The sequence below is a fragment of the Hippoglossus hippoglossus genome, chromosome 20 (assembly GCF_009819705.1).
Source record: "Hippoglossus hippoglossus isolate fHipHip1 chromosome 20, fHipHip1.pri, whole genome shotgun sequence".
Taxonomy (NCBI): domain Eukaryota; kingdom Metazoa; phylum Chordata; class Actinopteri; order Pleuronectiformes; family Pleuronectidae; genus Hippoglossus; species Hippoglossus hippoglossus.
This window is the reverse complement of record NC_047170.1, coordinates 19869965-19882115: the sequence shown is the minus strand read 5'-3', so window position 1 is coordinate 19882115 and position 12151 is coordinate 19869965. Positions and strand designations below refer to the sequence as shown.

At 47.0% G+C, this 12151-nt stretch overlaps 1 protein-coding gene across 2 annotated transcripts in view; it reads right to left on the bottom strand.

Annotated features, from left to right (window-relative positions):
• Positions 1 to 720: 720 nt before the first annotated feature.
• Positions 721 to 12151, bottom strand: part of dipk1c (divergent protein kinase domain 1C) — a 21137-nt gene continuing 9706 nt past the window's right edge. For both annotated transcript variants that reach the window (XM_034571743.1, XM_034571742.1), the window contains 7 exons: positions 5561 to 5764; positions 5425 to 5478; positions 5162 to 5340; positions 4253 to 4556; positions 3333 to 3497; positions 1874 to 1948; positions 721 to 1791 (listed from right to left, as the gene is read on the bottom strand). In XM_034571743.1, the coding sequence (XP_034427634.1) occupies positions 1579 to 1791; positions 1874 to 1948; positions 3333 to 3497; positions 4253 to 4556; positions 5162 to 5340; positions 5425 to 5478; positions 5561 to 5728 (1158 nt within the window). In that variant the 5' untranslated portion in view covers positions 5729 to 5764 and the 3' untranslated portion in view covers positions 721 to 1578. The remainder of the gene's footprint in view (positions 1792 to 1873; positions 1949 to 3332; positions 3498 to 4252; positions 4557 to 5161; positions 5341 to 5424; positions 5479 to 5560; positions 5765 to 12151) is intronic.

Genomic DNA, 12151 nt, shown 5'->3' with positions numbered 1-12151 from the left:
TAAAAGGCACCGAGCACGAGATTCTGCTTTCCAGTAAGATCTCACGGCTTCAGTTTGTTCTACTCTGTCGTCATGGAGATGAAACCAGTGGAATGATGTCAGACTTCACACAGGCCAACAGAGAGCTGGAGGATTTCCATGTTCCTCCGTGTCAGGGAACATCAGCGCCTCACGCTGCTCTGGACCTGAGCTCAGCTCAGATGAAGCCTGGATCTTTGTTGTTTGTCTTCCTGTTGCTCATCTGGTCGTCCGGCTACTGGACGGCTTCTCATTTTCACACATCTCAGGAAACCTTGTGTCAGGAAGTGTGAGCAGTTATTTACAGTAGGTGGCGCTGTGATTATAGCAGGTCCCCAGTTCGACTGGCCAGACCTTTTACTTCATGTCTCTTCTCTCTCACCTACATGTCCAGTCTCTCTCCACTTCTGCTGTTATAATAAACACACAAAAAGCAGGAAACTAAAGAGGAAGGAAGGAAGTGGGAGGAAATAAGAAGACAAAAGAATGGAGATGAGCAGCTGATCTCCGTTGTCTCACCGTCTCACAGAGAGAGCAGGAACGTGTCAGTGAGGAAAGGGGAAATATGAAACTTTATCTTTTAAGAAGGAAACTCAATAAAACTCCAAACATGGTTTTAGATTTTATTATTTTGATGTAAACAAACCTTCTCATCTCCACGTCTGTAACACAAAGATTCTGATCAATTCAGTACAGAAAACTGATCTTGTGGTTCAGTCACTGCACTTCTGATGCAGGCTAACTGCCCCCCCTGTTTCCAGTCTTTATGCTCAGCTAAGCTAACGACCACTGGCTGTAGCTTCATATTCACCATTAATGAGGAGGATCTTGTTAAGTCACTAAAATCAATATATTGTATTTAATGAGATGAAATTCTGTTAGAAACAAAGAATCTTCATAACTTTTAAAGGAGCTGTATGCGTATTGTTTTTAATAAAATTAGTCTCAAAATAAGTTACCTGCCTTCAAACACATCAGATTATTACACACCAACAAAATAATGAGTAAAGAACAGAGAACAAGTCAGTAGAGTTAAATCGTAGAGGAGTCGTGTGTCGTGAATACGTTTTACTTTATATGTACAAAGATGTTTTTCAGTTTCTCTTCAAACGAGAGAGTTTATTGAATCTCACTGAGACTAACTGGTTTAGAAGGAAACATCCAGGATCCATGATATGTTCCTGGTCCCAGTATCCAGGCCTCGTGCACAGTTCCAGATGGAATCTGCAGTGTTTGTCTCCTGGATGGACACAAAGTATGAGGACATCCAGAACCTGCAGCTTTAAGTCTGTGAACCTGCAGCAGGAAGTTCCTCCAGTTTAGACACAAGAGCATGTGTGAGATGTCCTGACGGGTCCAGAGCCAGTCACCGGCTCTGGACCTGAACCTCAGATTGTGTCTCAGCGATGGTCCACATCTGTAGAGACTCCATCTCGTTGGCTTCTGATTCTTTCCTGAGAACAAGAGTCTCAAAGCCCTCAAAGAAGAGTCAAGTGTCCAAAAGCCACAGGAACACAATGGCTTGAAGAGTCCAGGTCCCTCCTCCTTCCTTTCACCTCCTCAGAAGTTCAGTGCCCCGTGATCTTTCTCTTCCTGTGCTCCTCCTCGCTCACTTGAAGCCCCTCCATCCTGGAGGAGGCGGGTCAGGATGTTGAGGAGACGCTGATGGACGTCTCTGCCGCCTCCTGCTGCTCCTCCTGCTGCATCCTCTTCTTTTTCCTCCACACCTCCGTCTGTTTCCGAACACTCCTGCACCGCTCGCTGCAGCTCCACCTGTTGGGGAGAAACACCGACATCTGTAAATCACTGACGGAAACTGACGGAAGCGTTAAAAACACTGGGAGAAGCACCTCACCTGCAGAGGGAGCCCTGCTTTGGCCCCGAGCAGAGTCGGAGAAAACCAGGGTCGGAAAATCTTCTCACAAATCACCTGAAGACGAGGGGGAAAAGACAAGTTTAGTACGATGGACGAAGAGGAACAGAGGGATGAGGAAGTGTCCTCACTCCTCTTCTCCTTTGTTCTTCTCCTCTGTTGTTCATTCGTTTCTTCTTCTACCGGTTTTTATTTTCTTCTCTATCTTTTCTCTTCGTTCTTTTAAAGTTTGTTTGTTGATCTTTGTTGTTTTTCGTTTTTGTACTTTAATTTTGTATTTTTCCTCCTTGTTCACGACTCGTCCAGTGTTTGACGTGTTTGTGAATCACTTCCACACGACTCTCCTCCTGGAGGCTGGGACCTCGTATCAGATGTCATGTGACACAGGAGCCGGGTGATGAGAGTCTGTCCGGCGTCGTCATGGTGATGACGGTGATGTCCAGCTCGGCTTTGTCCCGGGGATTCCCCTGGAGTCTGACGGGCCCAAAGCTAATTCAGGTTTTTCTTTCATGAATTAAATTAAATGAAAATGAAATCAGACAAACGAAGAAGTTAAAATCCTGAAAACCCATGAGTGAAATGTTATTTTCAATAAATATCGTTTTTTTCAGATTTGAAGTAAATATGAATTAATACCATTAATCTATTTTTTAATGAATGAAAAGAAGCGTTTCAATCAGTTGTTTTTAATATAGAATAAATTTAAATGAATATTCACTATCGTCTATTATTTATTTATAGATGCAGATTTTTCTTTTACCATTTCAAATGAGGATTTTCTACATTAAAAAGAATTTGTGCCACAGTGTGAAATGTTTATTTGCATTTGGAGACAAACATGATAAAGAACATAAAGTGTCACCAAACAAAAACTATGAGATGAAATAACCTTTTAATTTATGGCAGATTGACGACAACTGTCTCCTGATTTATTTATTCTCCATCTTTCCTCCGGACATGAAACCTGCAGTTTGATTTTAAAAATAAATGAATAAATCTATTTAATAATATGAAATAAATAAATACTGATAAATTAAAGCGTATCCATCCTCGACGCTCGACTGAACACATTCGTATAATTAAATGTTGTGAAAGATGGATCACTGAGTCTGGAACCGACGACCTTCTCATTTCCTCAGGAGGAGGAGGAGAGAGGAGGAGGAGAGAGGAGAGAGGAGGAGGAGAGAGGAGGAGGAGGAGGAGGAGGAGCGAGGAGGAGAGATGAGGAGGAGGAGGAGGAGGAGGAGGAGAGAGGAGGAGGAGGAGGAGAGATGAGGAGGAGGAGGAGGAGGCTGGAGCTTCGAATTTCATTTTGTCGTCGACACAGCTCCTTGAAGATCCGATCTTTTGTTTCCACAAACTGATCAAACCTGTTCCGACCTCGGACGCTGCGTCGGAGATCTTTGTGTGAAACAGCATTAACGTACAAGGCTCCTCTCACCTGCAGGTTGCTGTTGCGGCGCCGGGGGCTGCACTTGCGTTTGCTCAGGATGCATCTGGACGAGCAGTCGAAGAAGTTGCAGTCGTCGTCGCTGCTGCAGTTCTGGTCCAGGATGTCCCTCATTTTGGGCTCAAAGAACGCCATGTCCACATCTATCGCCACAACCTTACAAATGTGAAAGGAAATCTAGAATTAACACAGTTTCCGTCCTGAGACGTTGCGTTCACAATAACACGAGGTCACCGTGATGTCATCAGTTCATGGCTGAGTCCGACTGAACATTTGAACCATGTTTGACGAGATTCCCTCCGAGAGTTCTTCAGATATCAGCTTCACAACGATGTGACGGACGGACACTCTGAAGATATGACGCCTTTTAATACTGAGACTAAGACCAGAAGCTGTTTTCTACTTTTAGAGAAGACACAAATCTTTATATCTCTTCAAACCACACGAGGAACAAACTTCTTCTTTTTGCTTCTCTCTGTTTTCATGTTAAACATCTCAGGACTTTGTGTTGGCCTCTGAAACAGTGACTTGTTCAATCTGATCCATGTCATCACACTAATCCTGCCAAACCACGACAGCTGAACTGGTTCACTTCCTCCACACCTTTGTGTTTTTTAACTTTGTAACTTTAATCATTTGATCTCTGTGGTTCCCAGTCGAACGTTTTTAGAATTCTTCAGTTTGAGCGAGGAGCCTGAAAGGAGCCTGGAACCCTCGTCAGCCTCATTCGTCTCTTTGGTTCTGAGAGCGAGCGATGACGAGTTATTATCTGAACGACAGAAGTTACAGTTTGAAGGAAGTGAAACGCTCTGATCTCCACCTCCTTCCAGAGGTCGTGATGTGGCTTCACTTTTGGGAGCTGTCACGTCGGCCATCTTTATTCACAGCCTATGATCTGGACGTGGACTCACCGTCAGGTCCGTCCTGATGGCGAAGTTCTCCGGTTTGATGTCACACAGGTGCAGTTTGTGGGTGAAGTCGTTGTCAAAGTGCCAAACCATGTCCAGAAAACTCAGCGCGATGCGATGCACCATCTCCCGGGCCGTCCACCTCCCGCGGGCTCCGCCTTGGTCCTGACCCCGCAGCCCAGAGACGTCCTCCAGGGAGAAGATGTTCTGGTCCCAGGCGTGTCCGGCAGACAGGAACTCCACGGCGTAGAAGTGACCGCAGGAGCCCAAAACCTTCGCCACGTGGACGCTGAGGTCCTGCAGGACTCTGAGGGACGGAGGGGGGAGGACGATAGAGTCAGAGAAACAATATATACAGACAAGGTTTTCATTTTCTAGTGGAGACGGCTGAAGGAAAACTTTTTACTGACACACACACAGAGACACACACGCACACACACACACACACACACACGCACACACACACACACACACACACACACACACACACACAGACACACACACAGAGACACACACACACACACACACACACACACAGACACACACACACACAGACACACACACACAGAGACACACACACACACACACACACACACACACACACACAGAGACACACACACACACACACACACACGTCCTGCTCTCCACTTGTCACAGCAGTTCTGTCTCCAGGCCTCCAGATAAGCAGCCGGTCACCTTCTCCTCACCAGGTTTATTTTTGGACTCGGCCTCTTTTTACTCTTTGTCCTCCAGATGTCACACAAACGACTCAAACGGATTTATGGAATCATGAAAACACCGTTTGTCAAAACTACGACCCTGGTCTCACATCTCGTGGACATTTGAAAGTCGGGACTGATCTTTTTGCTCAGACTCACTGGGTCTCTGTGGAGGAGGGGATGTGTGGCTCACCTGAGGAAGGTGTACTCCTCCTGCTGCAGCAGGGACCACAGGGACGCCAGCTCTGCTCTGGAGAAACTCTTGTCTTGGTTTTTCAGCTTCTTCCCCCAAAGTTTGGCCAGAGAGCTGTTACTTCCTCCTCCTCCTTCCTCATCCTCGTCTTCCTCAGCCAGCCCCAGCGAGTTCCGTACCTGACATCAGAGGAAATATTAATATTGGTCTGTGAGATCAGCAGATGTATTTGAACCAAATGCCGAGGATTGGATGTGACTTACTTCGAGAGTGGCGTAGAAAACCACATCGAGAGGGGAGAGCTCCTCGGCTGTGTCCTGTCGAACAGAGGGACAGATTGATGGGATCATTATTTCTCCTGATCTGATTGAGCGACTGGAAACGAAGCTCAGGCGTCACCTGGTAGTCCAGTATTCCCAGAGGCTCGTACGAGGAGAAGTTCTCCAGCTTGGACTTCAGGATGATGGGTTTTCCTCTCCATCGAGCCTCGATCACCTTCTTCCCGTTCTCGTAGTAGAGGCAGCGCTTGTACTCGACCAAGCCGAGCACGCACAGGTCCTCGCACATGTCCCCCGTCACCGAGCCGTCGCCAAACTCCAGACACTGAAGGACAGAGCAGAGGTCACAGGACAGACTGAAGGTGTCCACATTTACCTTTTTACTCAGGTGATGGAAAATGACATTCACATGTCAAATAACATTTTAAATGCTTCGATACAAACGTCTCCAAACTCACGTGTTACTCACGCCCTGTCCACACTAACGCTGATATTTACAGTTTACACGCAAACTGCATTCAAAGTCACTAAAACTGAGATTTTTACAAACGTATGAATCCTGTGCCGGTGGAATAAGCTCCAGGGAGCAGCTGGTACGATGGACATGAAAGTCGACATGTTGGTAAAGAGTCAAAGTTTTAACAAGGAAACAAAGTTGAGCTGAAACTTCTCGTTCTTTCACCGATGCTTCTTCACATCAAGTGACTTTTTCCGAACAGGTTCGATTTTCATCTCCTCTCGAGCTTTGTAGTTTCCTTCCTGTCGGCTCAATGTGACGTGAAACCACCTCTGCATGTGTTTTACTTTCTCTTCAGCCGAAGCAGATGATTCTACTTCTGAGCAAACGCAGTCACGAGCACACAAAGCGACACGGAGACGTGCACACGCAGCCTGTGTAGTGTCGGAGCAGCTCAGCGTCCAGGAGGTGCGAGGGACGAGGTCGGGGATTAGCCCCGTTCTGGTCCGGATTACCTGGCTAATCCTCCCACTGGGCCGCCAATCCAACACAAACATCAGGCAGTAAGAAGGTCAGAGACCTCGACACACACCTGCTTCACTAACTCCTCTTCTCATGCTGTGTTGGGAACATAACTACTGTGTGAATACAGAATAAAACACCTCACCTCATTTGTAATGAAAACTACACTCGTGGTTCGTGGGTTCGTTCGAAATGAGGGAAAAGTCAAGAAATGGGATCGAGATGGAGTGGAAGTGTCGGTGGAGACCTGGTCCCTCACTGCTGGAAGAGAAACACCTTTCAGATGCACAGCTCCGGAAGGTTTTCAACTCTGACGTCAGAAAACGATCTAAAGATATGACGCAGATTTAACTGATCCAGATCAATGTAATAAGAGTCGTGGGAATGGAGGAATGTGACAGACGTTAGAGGACAGAAGGAAAAGAAGAAGAGATGGTGGAGGACAGACGTGAGACCGATGAGAGATCATCTTTCACCTTCACACACTTCATACGTTGCAGGGGACTCTTTAGATAATGTGGACATTTAGCTCTTGGTCTGTTTCCTGACTCGTGAACATCTGCAGATGGTCCGTGAATCCAGACGTGAGTGGATGTTAACATTTCCCAGTGACACGCTCGGCCAGCTGGAGCCGCTCTGCTCACAGGAGCCACAAGAACAGAGTTTCCTCTGGTTTCACTGTTTCACCTGAGACCCTCAGGACGTGAGGAGCTGATCTGAAACATCTGTAATGAGAACTGGAACATCTGCAGAGAGAAGTGGCAGCTGCACCCGTCCTCTGTGTGTGTGTGTGTGTGTGTGTGTGTGTGTGTGTGTGTGTGTGTGTGTGTGTGTGTGTGTGTGTGTGTTGATGCACTCAACAGGAGAGGGAGGGGAGGTGTTGACAGTCAAAGGAGACTCTGCAATTATTACTATCCCCTCCCCAATCTTTTGAATAATACTTCCTGCTGCCTCACATCTCAGTGAAAGATCGCCATTGTTCAGTGTGTGTGTGTGTGTGTGTGTGTGTGTGTGTGTGTGTGTGTGTGTGTGTGTGTGTGTGTGTGTGTAGTTAGTGTTTGTGAAGCAGCAGCAGCAGGTTGTTGGGTCCGACTCGTTCACACCAACAGGAACATGTGGGGAACATCCAGGCGAGGGGCGGAGCCTGTAGAGCAGCAGGAGGCGGAGCCTGTAGAGCAGCAGGAGGCCGGACATGACGTATAAACTCTGCTGTGGAAAGATCAGTGTTGTTGTTTACAGCTCATCCACACCGGCGTCGGCCCTCAGCACCAAAAGATCTGGAACCTCCTTGTGTTTCCAAGTGGACATCTTCATCTTCGTCTTCGTCTTCTATGACCTCCTCCAGTTCAGCCGTCGTCTTCCTTTGTGCAGTTTGCATGTTCTCCTCGTGTCTGCTTGGTTTTTCTCCTCCCACAGTCCAACACGTGCCGATTGGCCGTCAGGTGAACCGGAGACTCTACAGGTGTCCATGTGATGTGAATGGTTTGTCTCTGAATGTCTGCCCTGTGATTGGCCGACCCGTCCAGGATGTACTCGGCCTCTTGCCCAGTGACGCTGGGATTGGATCCAGCTTCATAGATAATGAGTGGGGGATTTTTTGGGTGGTTTTCGCGTCTGAATTTCAGCTCAGGGCTCCAAACAGAATCCAACTGATCTTTCACGAGCTACAACTTTGAACTGGGTTTCCTTAACCTCATCTCCCAGCTCCTCGTCTGATGGGACCTCCTGTCAGACGAGCGGAGGAGTTCTCCCGGCGGTCTGGGACATCTGCACACATCTGCAGCTCGGCAGCTTTCACATATCCGCTCTAAGTCCCTGGATTTTCTCCACCTTGCATCACATCCCACTCTCCAGCTGCTTCCTCCTCGTCAGCCCCGCAGCCTGTGCACGGTCCCAGCAGGAGAGGATCATCTTTCTGTGAGTGTGTCTTTGTGTGAAACATCTGCATGTATTTGTGTGTGTTTGCATGAGGTTAAGCTGCGTATCTACTGAGCAGCCTCTGTGTTGGTAAGAGGGGGAAACATTGTCTTTGCCCGGTGGTTTAAACACGTTCATTTAAGATGGAACAGACAGAATTCAGATTCAAATCATCATCCAGGGGTTTTTCATCCTGAAGTCTTTTCATCATTTCATCATTTCATGACCTGTTGACGGCACCGATGAAGTAAAAGTTCAGTTTTCACTTGACCTTTCCTGAACAGAGTTAGAAAGCACGAGTTGACTTTGACGCTTTGACCTGACGTTGGTTTAGTTTTTATTTTAGTTCGACCTCGGAAGACTTTTTCAACCTCAAACATTTGGATTCAGAAGAAAACAACAAAGTTCTTTGAGCTTTGATTTCATGGCTGTTGGTTCTTTTCGTGTGTTCACTTCATCCATCACTTCTTCAGAGCCTCTCCCAGTACGGGGAATCGGACTGGTGCTGCTTGGAGTTGTTGGTCTGTTGTGTTGTGTCGATCCAGCTGCTGATGGGAGACGCACCAGATGTGTGTCTCCACGTGGACAGATGTTCACATTCCAACCAGTGGCTGCAGAGGAGGCGTCCAGCTCTGACACATCGTCTCGGCGTGGACGTCATGAGCAGCGGCGTCCGGATGAACAACGTGGATTCGATTAAGACGCTAAATCGTCTGAACCTGAAGTTCTCGGAGCAGCCGATTCACCGAGTGTTTATTGGACCGACTCCCCTCCAGAGGACGACAGAGACAAATGGGCACAGGAAGCAAATGAGCTCCAGACGGAAACATTAAGATCTGTAGATGAACTCGGGTCCTGAACGAATCTGGTTTTAAATGTCACCGAGTAGCAACAAACAGCTGGAGCTCATTTATACACATGTGTATTTTCACCCGTCACAATCAACGAGAGCGGAACGGCTCCTGTCAACAAGATGATTCTCTTCTGAGTCTTTTCTTCCTTCCACAGATTCTTCTTTCCTACAAATGTCTTCTATCTTCCTTCTTTATTCTCTCATCCTTTCAACCTGACCCTTTATTCTCTTTTATCTCCTCTGTTCATTTATTTTTCTCTTGGTTCCTCCCACTCTTTTGTTCTTCCGTCCTTCTCTCCTTCATTCTTCTCCCCTTTCTGTCATTTCGTCCTATTTCTCTTTTCTCTCTCCTTCTCGTCTTCCTATACTTTCCTTCCTTTCCCTCTTCACGCCATCTGAAACCCCGACCGGAGACTCCTGTATATTCACAGTTGATACCTGGTTTCATTTTCCTGTGAGTCCTTCTCCTTCCTTCTCCTCGGAGCTCTTCCTCGGAGCAGTCAGAGAAAGACGAGACGTGTCCGACGTCTCGTCCGCAGTGAAAGAAGTTCTTTGTTGTCCCGCTCTCACCATTACATTCCACGATGGTAAAACCCGAACACACGAGGAACATTAAAAGGCCTTAATGACATTCCTGTGTGTGCTGAGCCTGAAGGCCTCGGCCGACTGAGCGAGCAGCGACGCAAACACAGGTCGAACGGTTTGTGGACAAAACTACTGAAAAGTTTTTGTCTGAACTTGCCGAAGTCGTTAAGGTTTTTCAGGGATCATGAGCCTGAAGCATGTTTCTCTGGAAGTGCAGTGATGTGTTTAACTTTCTGTGAATCTAAAGCTTTTTAAAGTGCAGTGCTGGAGGGACTTTAAAGCTCCGGTGTGTAAGAGTCAGGTGAAAGGATCTGTAGTTAGAAGCTGAATAGAGATGTTGTTGTCTTTACTTTAGAATGGGCCATTTATATTTACATACTTTATTATAAATACTTTATATTTACATACTTTAATATATAAATACTTAATATTTACATACTTTATATTTGCATACTTTATATTTAAATACTGGAGGCTTCAAAATGTCGGCTCACAAACCAGTGGGTGGAGAATCTCAGGGTCGACAGTTGGTTAAAAGCAGAAGTGAAATTCAGAAACGTCTGGAACAGGCCTTGTGGTTCTCCAGATGTTGAATGACCATGTGCAGCACACGCTGCCTCGGCCGTGTCTGTATGCGGATGGTGATGGATCTACTGTGGGCCTACCCCAGACCACAGCGGCTTCACCATCATTCTTTCCAGACGTTTCATCACCACAGACGTCAGAGCGAGGGAATCTTTTCTTTCGGGTTTCAGGCCAGATGACTTCCTTTTCCCTCACTGCTGCTCCATGTTGCGTCCACAGATCTCTGCACGATGTGGCACCAGGCTGGTGTTAAGCTGCACTACTGCTTGTTGAGGCTGAGGCACTAAACCCTTCATCGAGCGCTCTCCCTCTAATGCCAGCAAATGGAAATACATGTTCACAGTGTGAACAACAAATCACGTCATTAATTGCAAGCTGATCAGGTTGATTTGACTCGTTCTCGCCCTGGAAGACGACCACAGACAGTAGCTGGTGCATCGTCCTACACAGTGCCCCCTACAGGCCAAAGACTCCAGAGACGCTTGAGCCAAACGAGTCTTTGAGAAAAACACTGGACCCAAACATCTGTTCTGTTCTGTGGCCGGACGAGGGGAAAGGAAGTTTCCTGTGTGGGTTGATGAAGAGCGATTTGAGTGAAAAAGCATCACTGTCACCGTCAGCTCTGAAACAAGTGATGAATCAGCGGTGGCAGGAGGTCAGAGGTCATGTCCAGTCATGTACAGTATCCCCACAAGTCTGCAGTGAATCCACACCTCATAAATGCTCCTGTTGTTCTGAGCAGGACGAGAACAATAGTGAGACTTTTACAGCCTGTGAAATGTTGGAGGTGTGGGCTGAATGGCTCGTATTCACTGCTGCACGTACACAATGTGCACACACACACACACACACACACACACACACACACACACACACACACACACAGCGTGGGTGGACCAGTTGAACTCTGGTTTAGTTCAGTGGAAGTGTAGGCTGATCTCACAGCTAGTGACTCCACAGCTACAGGCCACAACTCAGTCTGCACCAGTGTTCCTCTGCTAATGAACACACACACACACACACACACACACACACACACACACACACACACACACACACACACACACACACACACACACACACACACACATGTTTTCCATTAAACGCACACACACATCTTGCACTGAGCGTTCTGGCAGCAGCGAGCCTCCATAATGAGCCGACGAGCAGGTGACTGGTTTTTACAGCTGTTGCACTCCACACTCAACCGTCCGATGATAAACAGCAGCACAGAGAGAAGCATCGTACACTGCTGCAGTGACTTGACAGCCGGCCACCAGGGGGCGATCAAAAGAATCGGCTTCACTTATGAGGAGCATCTTTATTTACGGTTTAGGATTGAGACTCAGAGGCTGAAAGTCACAAACCACATCGAATTTAAATAAATCCAGTAAAACTGTTTGCTGCCAAAAGGCCTGAAGTGAAGAAGAAAGCTGTTAGACACACACACACACACACACACACACACACACACACACACACAACATAATTCAGCCAAAGTGCTCATCAGCTGCCATCTCTCTCCGCAGGCGTCACTTTACATATGAACTCGGGGGGGAAATACATAATAACAGTGGTTAAAGAAACACGTCTGCTGGCTGCGCCTCTGCAGTAAAAACAGAAACAAAGAGTTGGTTCAGTTCAGAAATGTTGAGTCAGAGGTTTTTCTGCCAAGATAAGAAGGAGAAATATTTGCGGACGATAAGAACGGACCTATATCGGTTTTAAAAAGTCTGTGAACGTTTTCTCAGTGATTAACGGAGCATTACGCTCGATTTGCCTCTTTCGCCTTT